Below are 14,312 nucleotides of genomic sequence, written 5' to 3' on the forward strand. Positions count from 1 at the left end.
CTGAGAACCAGTGAGATTTTTCTGGTGTGGACTTAGCCTGTAAATGGATCTGCATCTGACCACAGAAATGTTGACGGCTTTAGTCTTCTCTGGGTTGAAGGATGAAGAAATTGGTTGTGCTTTCTTGAGCGGGAAAAGAACTGTTAGTTCAGCTCGAGGGTGTGTGAAACTTGGACTGAAATGAACCTCGGTTGCTTTTATTCTCTTTGGATAACTTGAGCAGGGTTACCCAAAGATTACTTTGCATTAAAACAATGTATTCTCGCTCCTAGTGCTCTAAATCTGAATGTATTGCTTACTGTCCTTAATTTTGTTCCCAGCTGCTACTTCCTGCGCTGAAGCACCCTTGCAGGAAATGGTGATTGAGGAAGAATATGAAAAGCAGCAAGCAGATGTGGAGATAAAGAAGGAGCTGTGCCCCTACGCTGCAGTAGGAGAATGTCGTTATGGAGAAAACTGCGTGTATATCCATGGGGATGTGTGTGATATGTGTGGACTGCAGGTCTTGCATCCAATTGATGCTGCACAGAGATCCCAGCACATAAAGGTAAGCAAACAACTGTCTGGGGTTAAGCAGCTTTAAGTTATTGCTTCCTACCTCTCCGCAATCACTTGTTGCTAATTCCCTTTCATTTGAAGATGCAGGCAGGTCAGGCAGTGAATGAAATTCCTGTTGTAAACTGGACTGTTTCCTGTCAGGGCCATATTCAAAAGCAGCTGGGTTTCCTTATCTGTGCTGAGAGAGCAGTCTGCTTAAAATACTAAAGCTTTTGTTCTTTGCCTAGTAAAACCGGATGGTCTTTTAGATTGCCTTTCTCACGTTTAAAAGCAATTAAACGTGAAAGGAATTTGAACTCTGAATTGGTTGTTCCCCACTATCTGAGCAAATTTTCTTTAGAATAAAGATTTTTTCAGGTTAATCATACTCCATTCATTAGGCAAAACAGCGGAGTAAAACTGAGCTTAAAAACCTGCTTAGAGTTCACCAGATGACCAGTTGTCTCTGTAGTCGTTTTCTTTGTCTCTCCTTTTCAGTCTTGCATTGAAGCTCACGAGAAGGACATGGAGCTTTCATTTGCCGTCCAGCGTAGTAAAGACATGGTGTGCGGGATATGCATGGAGGTGGTGTATGAGAAAGCTAATCCTAGTGAGCGCCGCTTTGGGATCCTCTCCAACTGCAGCCACACTTACTGTCTCAAGTGCATCCGCAAGTGGAGGAGTGCTAAGCAATTTGAGAGCAAGATTATAAAGTGAGGCACTTTCCCATTTCGATTGTGCTTTGTTACTATGGAAGAACTTAGTAACTTGTGACAACTTGCAACAGACTTCCAGATGCAGACTGCACAGAGACTGCATTTAATGCATACTAACTTTAGTTTGAAAGTGAAATAATTGTTAGGGATAACACTTACGCTCTGATTTGGTTAATATGGATTAAGTCTGCAAAACTCGCTTAATGCTAGAAAATAACTTTCTTTTATTTAGTAGTATGTTGTCCAACGGTTACCATTTGTGTCTTGGACACCCAGCCAGGAATCTGAAAACAGATTAACCAGTTCAGAATGTATGCTTCTTAATTCAGTACTGCCCTAGTTCGTTAATCAGTTGGCAAAACATTTCTCCATTTAAAGGCTGTTTTAAAGAAACAAAGTTCCAATCAAATAAATACAGAAATCAAGCCAAAATAAATTTATTTAATTCTAAAGAAAAAGGAGTGTGTGTGAAGTGTTTTTTCAAGCTTTTCTGAGACAAGCTGCCCAGCTGCCATTGAGTTCTTGAAGAGAGTTTAGGTTATCTTCATGTGTAAGAGAGAATCTAGATTGTGAAGCCCATACAGCAAGTACGTGGGTAGAGTACATCTTTAAAAACGGATAAATGCCATGATTTGTTATGTAGGGGAGAGAGAGCACCCTGTAATGTGGAATTTTGCAGCGCAGTCTCTTCATTCCCCAGGTCCTGCCCAGAATGTCGGATCACATCTAACTTTGTCATTCCAAGTGAATACTGGGTGGAGGAGAAGGAAGAGAAGCAGAAACTCATTCAGAAATACAAGGAGGCAATGAGGTATGAGCACTGCAGCCTTTTGTCAAGTTGAGACGGCAGAGATAAAGGCATACCCAGAGAAGAAGGGTGTTGATGTAAAACCCTCTCACACCTTGTTTCCACCACCACATGTGAAGTGTGTCCATACCTATCTGCTCACAGATGCATGCAACCACACAGTCGCGAAGCTATTTGTGTTCTTTGACCTCAGTCTTTCCCTTCTATACACAAAACCATAAGGTATGAGCTTGTGTGCTGCAACCTGTCAGTGTCCCTATGCATGCATCGACCCACACACGTCGTGTAATACGTTTTTTCTGCATGTAGGCGTTATACTGGCAAAATACCTTCAGCTCCAAATGGAACCTGAGATCCTTTTGGACTACAGGTAGATGCAGTCCTGAAATCTGGTTGGGGTCTGCTGTGAGTAAGGGTTACGATATTTTCCTTTCCAGCAACAAGCCATGCAGGTATTTTGATGAAGGCCGTGGGAGCTGTCCATTTGGAGGGAACTGTTTTTACAAGCATGCATATCCTGATGGCCGCCGAGAGGAGCCACAGAGACCCAAAGTGGGAACGTCAAGTAGATACCGGGTCAGTGCTGCTGGTTCTTTTTTTTTTTTTTTTTTTTCCTTCCATGCAAAGTTTAGTAGTTATTTTTGGGAAGGGGTTTTCATTAATGATGGTTGGTTTTTACCCCAGTGAGGTAGGTTGAATGCGAGAGCTCAGTTTCTGGAACTGTGTCTTCCATCCAGACTTCCTGAAAGTGTGTAATAACAATACAGTTGATCCCCCTTTCTCCCCCACTCCCATTCTCCACTCTGGAAAGGTCAAGGATATCCCGGGTAGTGGTTGTTGTTTTTTTTTTTTTTTTTTTTTTTTCCTTTCTATACAGAGAGAGAGCACAAGAGGGGTGTGCGTTAAATCAGCTGCCTTCAGAAGAGGACAGGGAGATGTTGGCTTTTTTTACTTCTGATAGACCTGTGTAATGGTGAATTTGAAGGAGGCAGTGGTCTAAAGTTTGTGAATGCTGAAGGCCAAGATGGAAAGAGGGGATTTTGAAAACTTTCCTAGTACATCAACATACTGAAGTAGAAATGTTGAGCACCATTAATAGGTGTGTGTAAGAGTAAATTCTGCTGGAGGTCAGTATCTCCCTGAATGAGAAAATGTGGTTTCTTGAGTGTCAGAAAGTATGCCGGGTCTGAACCCTGTCAGCCTCTGGGAAGATGCCTACCTTGTACCACTTGGTCACCTGGGGAAATCCTTGTGTTCTGCTTGCAGGCCCAGCGGAGGAATCGGTTCTGGGAGTTCATCGAGGAGCGAGAGAACGGTGATCCATTTGAGACCGATGAGGATGAGGTGGTGACCTTTGAGCTTGGTGAGATGTTGCTTATGCTGTTGGCAGCAGGAGGTGACGATGAGCTAACGGATTCCGAGGATGAGTGGGACTTGTTTCATGATGAGCTGGAAGATTATTATGACTTGGATCTATAGCACCTGTCAGTGGAGTGTGGACTGTTGTCTTGGCTTCAGGCAGTAGCTATTTACCTGTGGTGTTGTGGCAGTGCCTGTGTTTCTCCTAGGCAGGCCGATCAATTCCAGGTGCTGTTGTAATAACTTTTACCCAGGGTCTGTCTCTTCCCATCCCCTCCCACCCCAGGAGTGTTGTTTTTCCTCTGTTTAAACAAATAACAAGAAATAAATCTTTAAAATGTTAGTTTTTGTAAAAATGAATTTAACTGTCAAACAGTTAGCTTAGGTTTGTTGCTTCATCTGTGTACCCAACAGAGTTCACCCAATTCCAGGGTTAAAGTGTTTACAGGACTTCCACACTCATTTTGAAGAGCCCAGATACAAAAATGAGCAGTGGCCATGCAGTGGGGATGTAAATTGGCTGATGGCCTTTTTTCTGTCTTTGTACCAATATTTCTGACTTCAGGCCAGATACAAATACTCTCTTTCTGGCATCAGCTCTGTTCCAGCCCCCTCATGTACACATCTTCATTTGTGATTTTGGTCTCTTGTTTACTTGCACATTACTATTACTACTGTGTAACCAGAACCAGGTGTGAACGTTCTGGGTTTTTACTGTGTTTAGCATGAAAGGAAAATGTCTTTGTGAAAGGAGAACTCTCTATGTGTATATACAGATAAATGTAGAGTTGGACCTCAAGGATGGGGAGACTCTGTGTAAGTTAAAAAAAATAACAAAACCATCTTTCATCCCCTCTTGGTGCATGAAGTCTAGCCTCCAATTGGACATGAAACTGGTTTAGTGGTCTCAGCCCAGTCTGTGGCAGTGATCTTAACTATCGCTTAACTTAATAGATAGCACTCCCTAACCTACCAGCTCTCTTTCATGTGTATGATTAGGGTTGTCCAGGAGCAGAAATCCGGTTAGCCAAGGTAGGGTCAGAGGAATGCCAGAGAGAGGCCCCTTTAGCTTATTGCTCTGTAAGTTTTAGAACTTCGTGTAACCACTTAAGCTGTGAGCTTCACTAGGAAATTGCTATGCCTCTCAGCTGGTTCGAGGTAGACATGCCTCTCAGCATCTGAGCTGGGCAGGTTGCCTGGTAAAGCTGTTCAGCTTATGTGAGTTACTGCTTACAAAGGCAGTCATGCAGTTTCTGGCTGTAATTTGCATTAAAAAATTACTTTGCCACCAAAGCCCCAGCACAGGAATTTTAACCTTGCATTACATTATTGCTGTTTTTTATTGACTCGTGGATGCCCCGTGATCTGTTCTCCTGCTGCTCTTGTCCCCTAGACTGCCTCTCCTTTCACTTTTAAATGGAATGAGAAATTGTTCTGAGGTCTATAACGTATTGTTTTGCAGCTGCCTTTTGTAAGAAGCACTTTTCCCAAATAAAAAACATCAAAAAAATGAAACAAGAAGTCTGTCTGTTCTTTTAAATGTGAAGCTTCTGTGTTTGCTTGATTCATTATTTTTGTGTGTGTTTCTCTAACTGTAAAGGCATTTATGTCACTTAGCTCCTGCAGAATAATATCACACTAACGTGGAATTTTAACTTGGTTATAACCTTTCCAGCAAAGAGCCTGTAATATAAGGAACACGTATTGAACAGACAGCTGAGACAATTGAGCTATTGAAGGAATCTGTGGGGCCATTAGCAGGAGCAGAGGTGGCTTGCTTTCTCAGAAGTTCTGTACTATGGTATTAATCTTGCTCTGGAGAAAGTCAATTGCAGTACGTATTCTATTGATAGTTTCCTGTCATAATGCTGCTTTTACAGCAAGTCCAGAATACTTCCTGAGAATCTGCATGCTTCTTTAAGCCTATGTGTGTTTTTGCAGAAGTACATAAAGTTGGAAGTGAACTACTAGAAACATTCAGATGCTGAGGAATATGACTAAGAAAAGTTTAACTGAACAGTCTAAAGCCACCTCTGGTTTGTTTGTGTGGTTTTTTTGTTTTGTTTTGTTTTTCTCCAGAGGCAAGTAGCAGAAGGAGAAAAGGATTTGAATGTAACTTGCGCAAATGACATTTAAAACTGAGATGGGGAGAAACATAAAAAATGGAAGGTGTTGGAGTAGAACTAGCCTTCCCTCCCCTCCGTAATGAACATAAGTTGTTAAAATCCTATTGGAAAGCTGCATTCAAACATAAGTTTAGCAAAGATGTGTTCTGGTAAGGTGGGAAAAGGTAATAAACTTACCAGCTTTGCTTCATAAGGGGTCAGAAACGGCATGCTTTACTTTTTGTGTGGGTGTACACATGGCACAAGGGTGGACGCTGCTGCTTTTAAACCTTACTTCTGTACGCGTTAACAGGGGAAGCTGAGGATATGCAAGTAAGTGATTTGCTTTGGTGTAGAGGTGGCTCTGTCTAGCTGTAAGGTGACTGATGCAGTCCAGTGCATTGTGATGAGTAGTTTCTGTTGATCTCTTGCTTTGAAGTGTGCTGTGGTTCTTGTTCTCTGAGTTAAAGAACTGTGTGTATTTGTCATCAAGCAATACTGCTATGTGTCACTTTGAGTTTGAATCTTGCTGTTGGTAGGCCTGTTTCTAAGCTTCCTGTTGCATTATGATTTCCCACCCCAAAGTGGAACAATTGAAAAGAGTAGGGCCTTTGAAATGAGTAAAGTATGTTAGTGGGCTGCTATGTCTTTCCTCTGTAAGAACAGGAATAAAGGCAGTAGAATTAAGGCAAGCTTTTAATGTAAAAAATATGGAGGGTGACAACTTAGGCTGTGCTGTGTATTCTTTAAGCAAATTCCTAAGGTACAGAAACTGAAGAGGCCAATGAGAGTAGTGTTAAGATGACAAAGGTATAAAAACTCAAAGTTCCACCAGCAAAATCTTGATTTCAAAACAAAAATCTTTTTCTAAAGATGCCTGCTCTCACTTGAATTGCCTTGACTTTACTCCCTATGCAAGAACATACGTGTATGGTTTGATCTAAAATTTTGCATCATGTGTAAGTGCGAAGTCAGTCCCTGCTGCCCATTCTAGTTGGTCTGAATGTGATCACAGAAGCAAACACCACTTCTTTACAACCTCTGCTGCTGTAGTTCAAATCTTGATAGCACAAGGTGTGTTGTAATCTTGCTGAGGGGGGGTGCCTGATTCATTTAATGAAAAACAAAGTAACTCTTTCCTGCGACAGCAGGTACAAAATAAATTTCTGCTTGGAGGATACCATGAGGTATATGGGGTGTCTCATGTTTGGAACAAAACTTGTATAGATGGCATTATTAATGCTACAGCAGTTTAAAAAGAAGGAATCCACATGTAGTCCCTTATGATTGAGATACAATACAGGACTGCTTTGTAGGGATCAAGTTGCTACAAAGTCAGTTTTAATCTAATGCTAGTGTTAAACTGTAGTTGTGGTGAGTCTTGCCTTAGGTAAACAAAACTAGACAGACTTGGCAGTGAAAACTAATAAGCAGCAATGTTCATGGACAGAGCTGTAGCAAGGAAATGTGGGATTGCAAATATGCTAAATTTCTGCCTCTACTTGCTGCTGTTGCTGTTATCCATGGGTGTGCTCTTTGTCACCTGCAGTCAAGCCAGAGTTAAAACCTGTTTGGCAACAGCTTGATGTGATTGCATAGACAGAGTCTGTACAGGCAGCTGAATTAAGGTTGATTTTAGAACTACAGCACTAGAAGAAGTGCTTTAAGAGACTTTGAAAAGTCCTACCTTTCTTAAACTGCAAGTTCCTATCAAAAGTTGAAGTACTCTTAAGTAAAAAGGGCCTCTTGGCCTGTCTAAAACTACTCTCACAGGACTCTGGTGTCCCAGCATTGGCTGTTGTAGATCCAGTCCTTGAAAGGTGCTTGAAAGTGGCTTCAAGAGTCAGTACACTGAGCAATGACTATTAAAGCCCCCCTGTCTGGAGCAGAGTGTGGTGTTCTGGTAACTGAAATACATAAACAAAGCCCACAGCTGGGAAGGGGCATCTCTAAACAATGCTGTAGTTAGAGCACTCACCTGGCTGGGGGAGCTTCAGTTTCACTTCCCTGTCCAAAAGCACAGGAATGCATCTCTTTTTCTGAAAGAAGGCTCCAGGATAGAGCTGTCTCTGTTCAGGGCCTCCAAACTGCTTTCTCTGTCTCCTTTCCAACTATACTTAAACATTAACCGGCATGGTTAGATAAGAACCTCAGCTTTTGTTATTAAGAGCCTGTCCCCTACATGTGAAGAAAAGCTTGACCACATAGGCAGTGCCATGTACCTTCCACATCACTCAGTTGCAGTTGTGATTGCTTTTAAGCCAGTCAGCTTCTGAGAGGTGTCAGTTTGCTCCACTGTAAAATACTTCTGGTGGGTTTTTTTGTTACCCTGTTATGTGGATAGGTGTTGCTTCAGTCTCACGTGGCATGGGTGGGATATCAATGCAAGTATTGTTCAATTACGCCTTCCAAGTAGATAAAAATAATAAGCTCATTTTCCAGCTGGATGTGCAGCTCTTAAAACTGTGGGACAGTTGTAGTTTTTAGACTAGCATTGTAAGCAACATTACAATAAACTACACTTTACTACAAGTGCATTAATGATGCACACTGGATTTGCATATGATGCTGGGGAAACAAACACGTTAATATAAGCTTCCATAGCAGTTAATGTGTCTTGCATTGTCATAGCTGCAGGCTTCCAGCTGCTCTGTGATGGGGAAAGGTACAACTGCAGAAGTTACACTGTGCCTGTTTTTTAATCTAGTGGTTGCTATCTTAGAATCTAGGATAACATACTATAATAAAGGGATTTTTTAAGTTTATGGCTTTCTTTGCATATTACCTTGTGAGTAACACTTTACTAATGCACACTCTGAAGAACCTTCTTGTTAGCAACAGCTGCAGCTTGCTCTTCATTCGCATGGGGGCAGCTTAAAAAATGACCCTATGGAAGCCATTCAGTGTAACTGTCCAGAGGGCTTGTGGAAGAACCGAACAGAAGAGGTCACACTGCTGTTTTAATTGCACAGCGGGTAGATATTTAAGACTAGTTTCTTGAAAGGGCAGCGAGGAGTCTGTTACACCTGTTAAAGGAATGGGAGTGATGGAGCTCAAAGCACAATCACAAGCCTGTTCTCCGTCATCCCATGTTGCACAGCTTTCTGCCAGTGAAGGACTTGCTCTGCAAGTGGCTCCGTGTGTGTACAGGAAGAGAATGGCAAGAGCCCTGTAACCTGTCAGTGCTGGGCAGTTCAGGGAACATCAGCCTGCAGAAGCCTCCATGCTAAGGGTAAGCAAAAGAACTTCATACAGTAATCTCTAATTAAGGCAGTAAGTCAAGTGAACCATACAGAGGTTAATACTCCGCTGGTAAGATCCTTCCTCTAAGTCTTGGCTAATGAAATAGTGTAACTGGAGATGAACACAGTACTTCTCTGTCAAGGTCTCCTGGAAGATTAGTTTTTGCTGCAAATACTCTCTCTGGTGTATCTGAAATAAACTGCTAGCAAACTTTGTTCTAAGTGTGGATGCTAAAAAAAAAAAACCCACACCCAACAAACCAACCTGCTACATTACAAAATACTACTGGGAGTAGATTGGTTTTTAAACACACAAGAATATTAAACTTACATTTGACCGTTTCTAGTGCTGAGGTGTAGAAACTAGTTTTTTCGGAAGCTGGATTGCTACTTGTTCAGCTACTTTGAAAGGTTATGCATATTTAAGCAGCAGTAAACACCAAACTGAAATGCAACTACTGGGCTAATACTAAATCAGGATGAAATTAAAATTTAAAAAGAAAACAGATCAGAAAGAGGACGCCTGAAGAAGATGAAGCTTTCTTAGCCAGCTCTAGAAAAAGGTTTAGACACTGGCATTGAAGATTTCTCCTTCAGTTTCCACACAGCTGAATTAACTCCTACTCTTCACATGTGGTAGCAAAAAAACTGGCCAGGGGGAACATTAATACTATTAGAAATATTTGCAAGACTATAGATCAGTGATTCATCCTACTTTATTTTTTGTACTTCTCAGACAAGATTTTCCAGAATATTTGCTACATGTTTTTCCCTATTTTTCAAGAACTTGTGGAAACGTGGTACACTACCATCTGCTAAGCTAGCAGTGTACCAGCCCTCCCAGGGCTTCTTTGCATGTAACCCAGACTGTATTTTAGCATTACAGGGTCTGATTTCCAGTTTATAGCTTAACAGTAACTACCTAGGAAGTGATACTTTGGTACAAAAGGACTGTAGTCAAAAATTTACCTCTATAATATTTCTTTCCTCCCTCTCCTTCCCTATTCCCATCTACTGAACAAACAAAACAAAACCAAACCCAAAACAAAAACCCCGTCATTCGGTTCCAGTACATAGAAGCAGTGAGCCCCCAGAAGCAGAGCTTGCATTTGGGAGGAGCAATACAAAGCCTTCTATCGCTACCAAGATATTAAGTCTCCATAGCAGTACCATATATATACTTGCCTAGTGGTAGCTTTCTGGATGCCCCATACCATTCCCGTACTGCTCTAAGGTAAGGTTACACAGTTAAACCATCTTACCCCTTGTTGAGTTGTGCAGGAGCTTGAATCCCTTCTTCACCCTCCCTTGAAAATCTACAGGAATACTCTCAGGCTGTCTTTGGCCCATCGCACAAACTACAGAAGGCTTTTGATTAAAATCAGTACATCAAAAATCAAGATAAAGTTCAGAGGACAAAAAAAAACCCAACACAGTCCCTTCACCCCAGCATTGACTTTAGGCCATTACTGGTGCCTACTCCTAGCAAGTCTACGTAGCAAGACAGAGATCGCTACTGGAAACAATTCTTGTAATTAGAGAACAAAATGGAAGACAACTTCTCACCCCAGGAAGAAGGTTGGGACCCTAGTGTATCATAGTCTGCCTGCTATGAAACCCCAGAGACGACTCCACGTCTGTCTGGCAAGGAAATCGGTACGGATGTGAAATCATGTACTCTATTGTGTTCTTTGGGATGGGTGGCTACAGCCCTGATATCAGGACCACCCCTAAACGAAAGTTTAAGTAGCAATGGTTTAGTGCTATCCAAGCACGTGTCAGACTTCTTAAAGCTGCTGGCAAGGAGTAAAGTGCTTGCACTAGAACAAACAACATAGCTTAGAAGGATCAAATCAATGCAGAGCTCTGGTGCAAATTTGTCTTCTGACACAGCCAGAAAATCATTTAAGGATATAATTAAAGGCAATTTTTTTTTTTTAAAGTTCTCTTTGGTTAAGGCAAGGGCTGGCAGCTTCTTGAGTCCTCTCAGCTCAGATGTTCATGTTAAAGGATCAGCTGCCATGTTCAAAGCAACCTGTGCTACAAACAGCAACAACAATCTCTGAAGATACTTACAAGCCAAACTCCAAGGTAGAGATATCAGAGAGATGGCTTGAGGCCACATACCACACTTTCATCAATTGCACAAAACAAAATGAAACAGCCTCAGAAGAATGAAGACTTCCAAGTTCTTCCTGAAGTCTCTCTTCAACAGAGGCACTGGCTCTTCTCGCTTGGACTGGCAATCACTGGCCGGGAATCAAGATAGATGTTGTTCGGAGGGTTCTCTCCATGAAGCTGTAAAGTATTTCGGGCTATTAGCTCCTTAGCCATTAACGTGAAAACCTCTTCTATGTTTTGAGCTTCTTTTGCCGATGTCTCCAGTACAGCCAGGAGCCCGTGCTTCTCTGCCAGTGTGCAGGCATCTTCAAACAGGACTTGGCGCTTATCCAGTGAATCTGCTTTGTTCCCTTAAAAGAAGGCAAATAGATAATTCAATGAGTTAGTCTCTCTCTCAAAAAAAAGTCATCTTTAAACGCAATACATTCATGCAATTTTGTTAAATAATATAATTCTGTCAGGAATTAGAGTTACTGGAAAAACAGGATGTGAGCATATCAGTCATGAACGTAGAATGTGGGTCAAAACTGCAGCTAATTATATAATGATATCAAATGAGTTAAACCCCCCAAAACCTCAAAACTTGTATTTATCCAATTACTTGCTGTAGATAGTGGTGCCAGAGGATTATTTGGAAGCAACATTTGGTCCCTGTTCCCTAGTGTTTTTAAACATTAGGTAGCATTTAAGTTAAATATTTTAAAAAAATATAAATCTTAGAAACCTTGGCCCTATAGTTACTGCACACAGTAAACCAAAGCAATGTTGCATAAAGGTTTATTCCACCTTCAGTGGAAGCCACATATATTAGGCTATTGTCAAGCTACTTTGACACATCTCAAAGTGGATGCTCAGCTCTAAAGATCTGTAACATTGTTAATCTAAAGCAGATCTCCTCCAAAAAAACACCCCACCAAAACCCAGGAAGAACCTGCTCAACTGTTAATTAGATTTTAACATGACCTATTTATACAAGTCAGTAATTTTAAGATGATAGCAAAAAAGACAAGGAGTTCACACCAGCTACCTTAATGCTTCAAATGTGTACTTAGGAAGTTTCTGCACATCTAGATTAAACTTTTACTCTAAGCAGTTTAGTCCAAATCTGTCAGAAGTCATGAAACACCTCAGATAAATATACAAAGGCATTTTAAGTAGTTGCAACATGTGTGGAATTATCATCTGTTCTGGTACATGCAGTACCTGGCTGAAGTCTACATTCATACTTTCAAGACAACCTTTCATCAAATTCAGGTCTTGGATTTGAAGCATATATAAACCAACTCCCCTCCCATTAAGTCCCTTCCAGTTTTTCTAAAAGGAAAAGAAAAGTCAACAAACCACCAAAACCCACAAAAGAAAACCATGACCCCCCAAAAAAACACCTTGCTTGAGACTTATTTGCCTTCTTAAAGTGCCCGCCCACCCCCCTTTCCTCCTTCAGTTCCAGATGGGAAAATTAGATTTCTTAACCTTCATGCTACAAAGGGGTATAACATGACTAGATGCAATTAAAAGTACAAAGACTTCCTGCCAAAGTAAGCAAAGCAAGCAGCACTGGCTTTGGAAGAAAGCACCAAGCTGGATCCTTAACAAAAGCTTTATTTTTACCAATTTCAGAACTGTTTTTTTTTAAAAAAAAAACACAACAACAAAAAACCCCACCTCGACCAGACACACAAAAGGTCTCGTTCTTTAGATTAAAGAGAAAAGTTAGAAAAACACTACTAAAGTTTAGCAATATTTTTTTCCCCCCGCCTTACTCATTCCAAGCACTGCAGTTACATGCAGGTCAGAATTTGTTTCTTCAGAGGAAGAACAGAAAAGAAGCACCACGGCAGAAGCAAGTAATTTGCTAGGAGCACAAGCAGAAGCCTCAGTCCCATGCCTGCTGCGCTGTGGGGCTCAGCGCTGCCTGTCCTCAAGAGCCAGTTTGGGCTGCTGCGGCTGCATGCCTTGCCCTCGGCACAGTGCCACAGTGGAACAGGACCAAGCAGTGGAATGTAAATAAAAGCAGCTTCTTCCTTGGGGGAGGGAAGAGCAATATAATGACCTGAAACACAAAGGGAAAGAACCACACTGCTTCCTACCAGCTGCATTCTCAGAAATTTTCACCCATTGCTTTCTTCAAGAGGCAAAATTTCCAGAATGCTCGTGGAATAAATGAGGAGGAATGCAAGCAAATGACTTTGTGCTCTGTAAAAGCCATGTCCCCATCTACTGTCTTACCTGATCGGAGTCCCATTACAGAGCAATGTGTATGCACATCAAAAGAACAGAGAGGAAAGATGAGAACAAGGGGTTGTGTTGCTCTGTGCACTCCCATCTTGAATTATTGAGCCGCTAAATTCCTGCGCACCAGGAGTATAGGGTCAGACTCGCTGCCACTCTAACCTCAGTGAGGTTGTCCCTGCTTGCGGGCCTAGCAGCAAGTTTGTTGGATTATTCCAGCAGGAAAGGAACAAGTAAAAGGGTTTCACTGTCTGCAGTTGGCTTGGTCCTGTCAGGACCAGGCTCCGACTTCCCCAATTTTTTAAGCTTGGGTCAAATTGAAACAGTTTCTGATTTATTTTAATTACAGCTGCATTCTTCTTTAATGAATGGTTTATAGATGCTTTAAGTGTGTGTGTGTGGGGGGGGGGGTAGTGAGAGGGTTTTATGCATGTATTAAAAGAAGGTAAGCAACAATTTAAAATTAGATTCCTACCAATTAACATCATGACCAAGTTTGCAGCACCATACTTTTCAATTTCATGAATCCAGTGAGGAATGGATTCAAACGTGGACCTCCTAGTAAGGTCATAGGCAAGGATGGCCCCATGGGCACTCCTGTAATAAGACTGGGTTATTGTCCGGAAGCGTTCTTGACCAGCTGTGTCCCACACCTGGATCTGTAAGAGAAAGGATAGAAGTTGCAAAGACTGGCAAATGCCACTTCCTAGGTGTTTGCCATCTGCATCTATGCTTTTGAAACCCCTTGTCTAGAGGGCAGCTAGGCCTGTCCCAGCTCACTGCACTGTACATGCAGCATGGCTTTGCCTTCTCTGGATCTGAAGAGACATTTATGTGTCCGTAAAGACAATCTACACAAACCGAAGAGAAAGCTGCCAGGGTAAACCCAGCTTCACAAAGAGGCCGAGAAAGCCAGTTTCAACAACTGTACTAAAAGATATAGAAGCATTACAGCTTTTTATTAAGAAAGGAAGAAGAGCCAAGAAGCCCTGAAGCAGGGCTGGGCAAAGCAAAGCTTTACAAAGGGCAGGCTTCTGAACTTTCATCTGTGCAGGAAGGCAAGTTCTAGCTAAAAACTTCTTCTAGTGCCCATCTTGCAAGCCTCCCTCTTCCCTCAGATCAAGTGCTCATCAAAACAGAGCCTTTGCAAACTAGAGGGTTTTCCCTCCTCGGTGTCCCAGCTCCCCCCCCC

The 14,312-nt window shown here is 41.9% G+C and overlaps 3 protein-coding genes across 4 annotated transcripts in view; 2 read left to right on the forward strand and 1 right to left on the reverse strand.

Moving 5' to 3' along the window:
* Nucleotides 1-4,919, forward strand: part of MKRN1 (makorin ring finger protein 1) — a 14,659-nt gene extending 9,740 nt beyond the window's left edge. Inside the window, exons 3-7 of one of the 2 annotated variants that reach the window (XM_009887400.1) lie at nt 321-547; nt 1,036-1,250; nt 1,954-2,064; nt 2,499-2,637; nt 3,328-4,919. In XM_009887400.1, coding sequence (XP_009885702.1) covers nt 321-547; nt 1,036-1,250; nt 1,954-2,064; nt 2,499-2,637; nt 3,328-3,540 — 905 coding nt within the window. In that variant the 3' untranslated portion in view covers nt 3,541-4,919. The remainder of the gene's footprint in view (nt 1-320; nt 548-1,035; nt 1,251-1,953; nt 2,065-2,498; nt 2,638-3,327) is intronic. The other variant, XM_009887401.1, reaches the window with a different exon arrangement.
* Nucleotides 4,920-10,929: 6,010 nt separating this feature from the next.
* On the reverse strand, nt 10,930-13,919 carry RAB19 (RAB19, member RAS oncogene family). The gene is made up of 3 exons (XM_009887427.1): nt 13,901-13,919; nt 13,596-13,826; nt 10,930-11,238 (listed from the first exon to the last, which is right to left on the reverse strand). The coding sequence occupies exons 1-3, from the start codon at nt 13,917-13,919 to the stop codon at nt 10,976-10,978; spliced, it is 513 nt and encodes a 170-aa protein (XP_009885729.1). The 3' UTR covers nt 10,930-10,975.
* Nucleotides 13,918-14,312, forward strand: part of SLC37A3 (solute carrier family 37, member 3) — a 24,248-nt gene continuing 23,853 nt past the window's right edge. The window contains exon 1 of the mRNA XM_009887429.1: nt 13,918-14,000. Within this exon, the coding sequence (XP_009885731.1) occupies nt 13,918-14,000 (83 nt within the window). The remainder of the gene's footprint in view (nt 14,001-14,312) is intronic.

The sequence above is a fragment of the Charadrius vociferus genome, unplaced genomic scaffold (genome assembly GCF_000708025.1).
Source record: "Charadrius vociferus isolate BGI_N301 unplaced genomic scaffold, ASM70802v2 scaffold196, whole genome shotgun sequence".
Lineage (NCBI taxonomy): Eukaryota > Metazoa > Chordata > Aves > Charadriiformes > Charadriidae > Charadrius > Charadrius vociferus.

What these genes read in the sequence shown, in the direction of transcription:
- RAB19 (XM_009887427.1), bottom strand. An exon ending in CTTGGTCATGATGTTAATTG is followed by an intron (nt 11,239 to 13,595) that starts GTAGGAATCTAA and finishes CCTTCTTTTAAG; the next exon opens with GGAACAAAGCAGATTCACTG.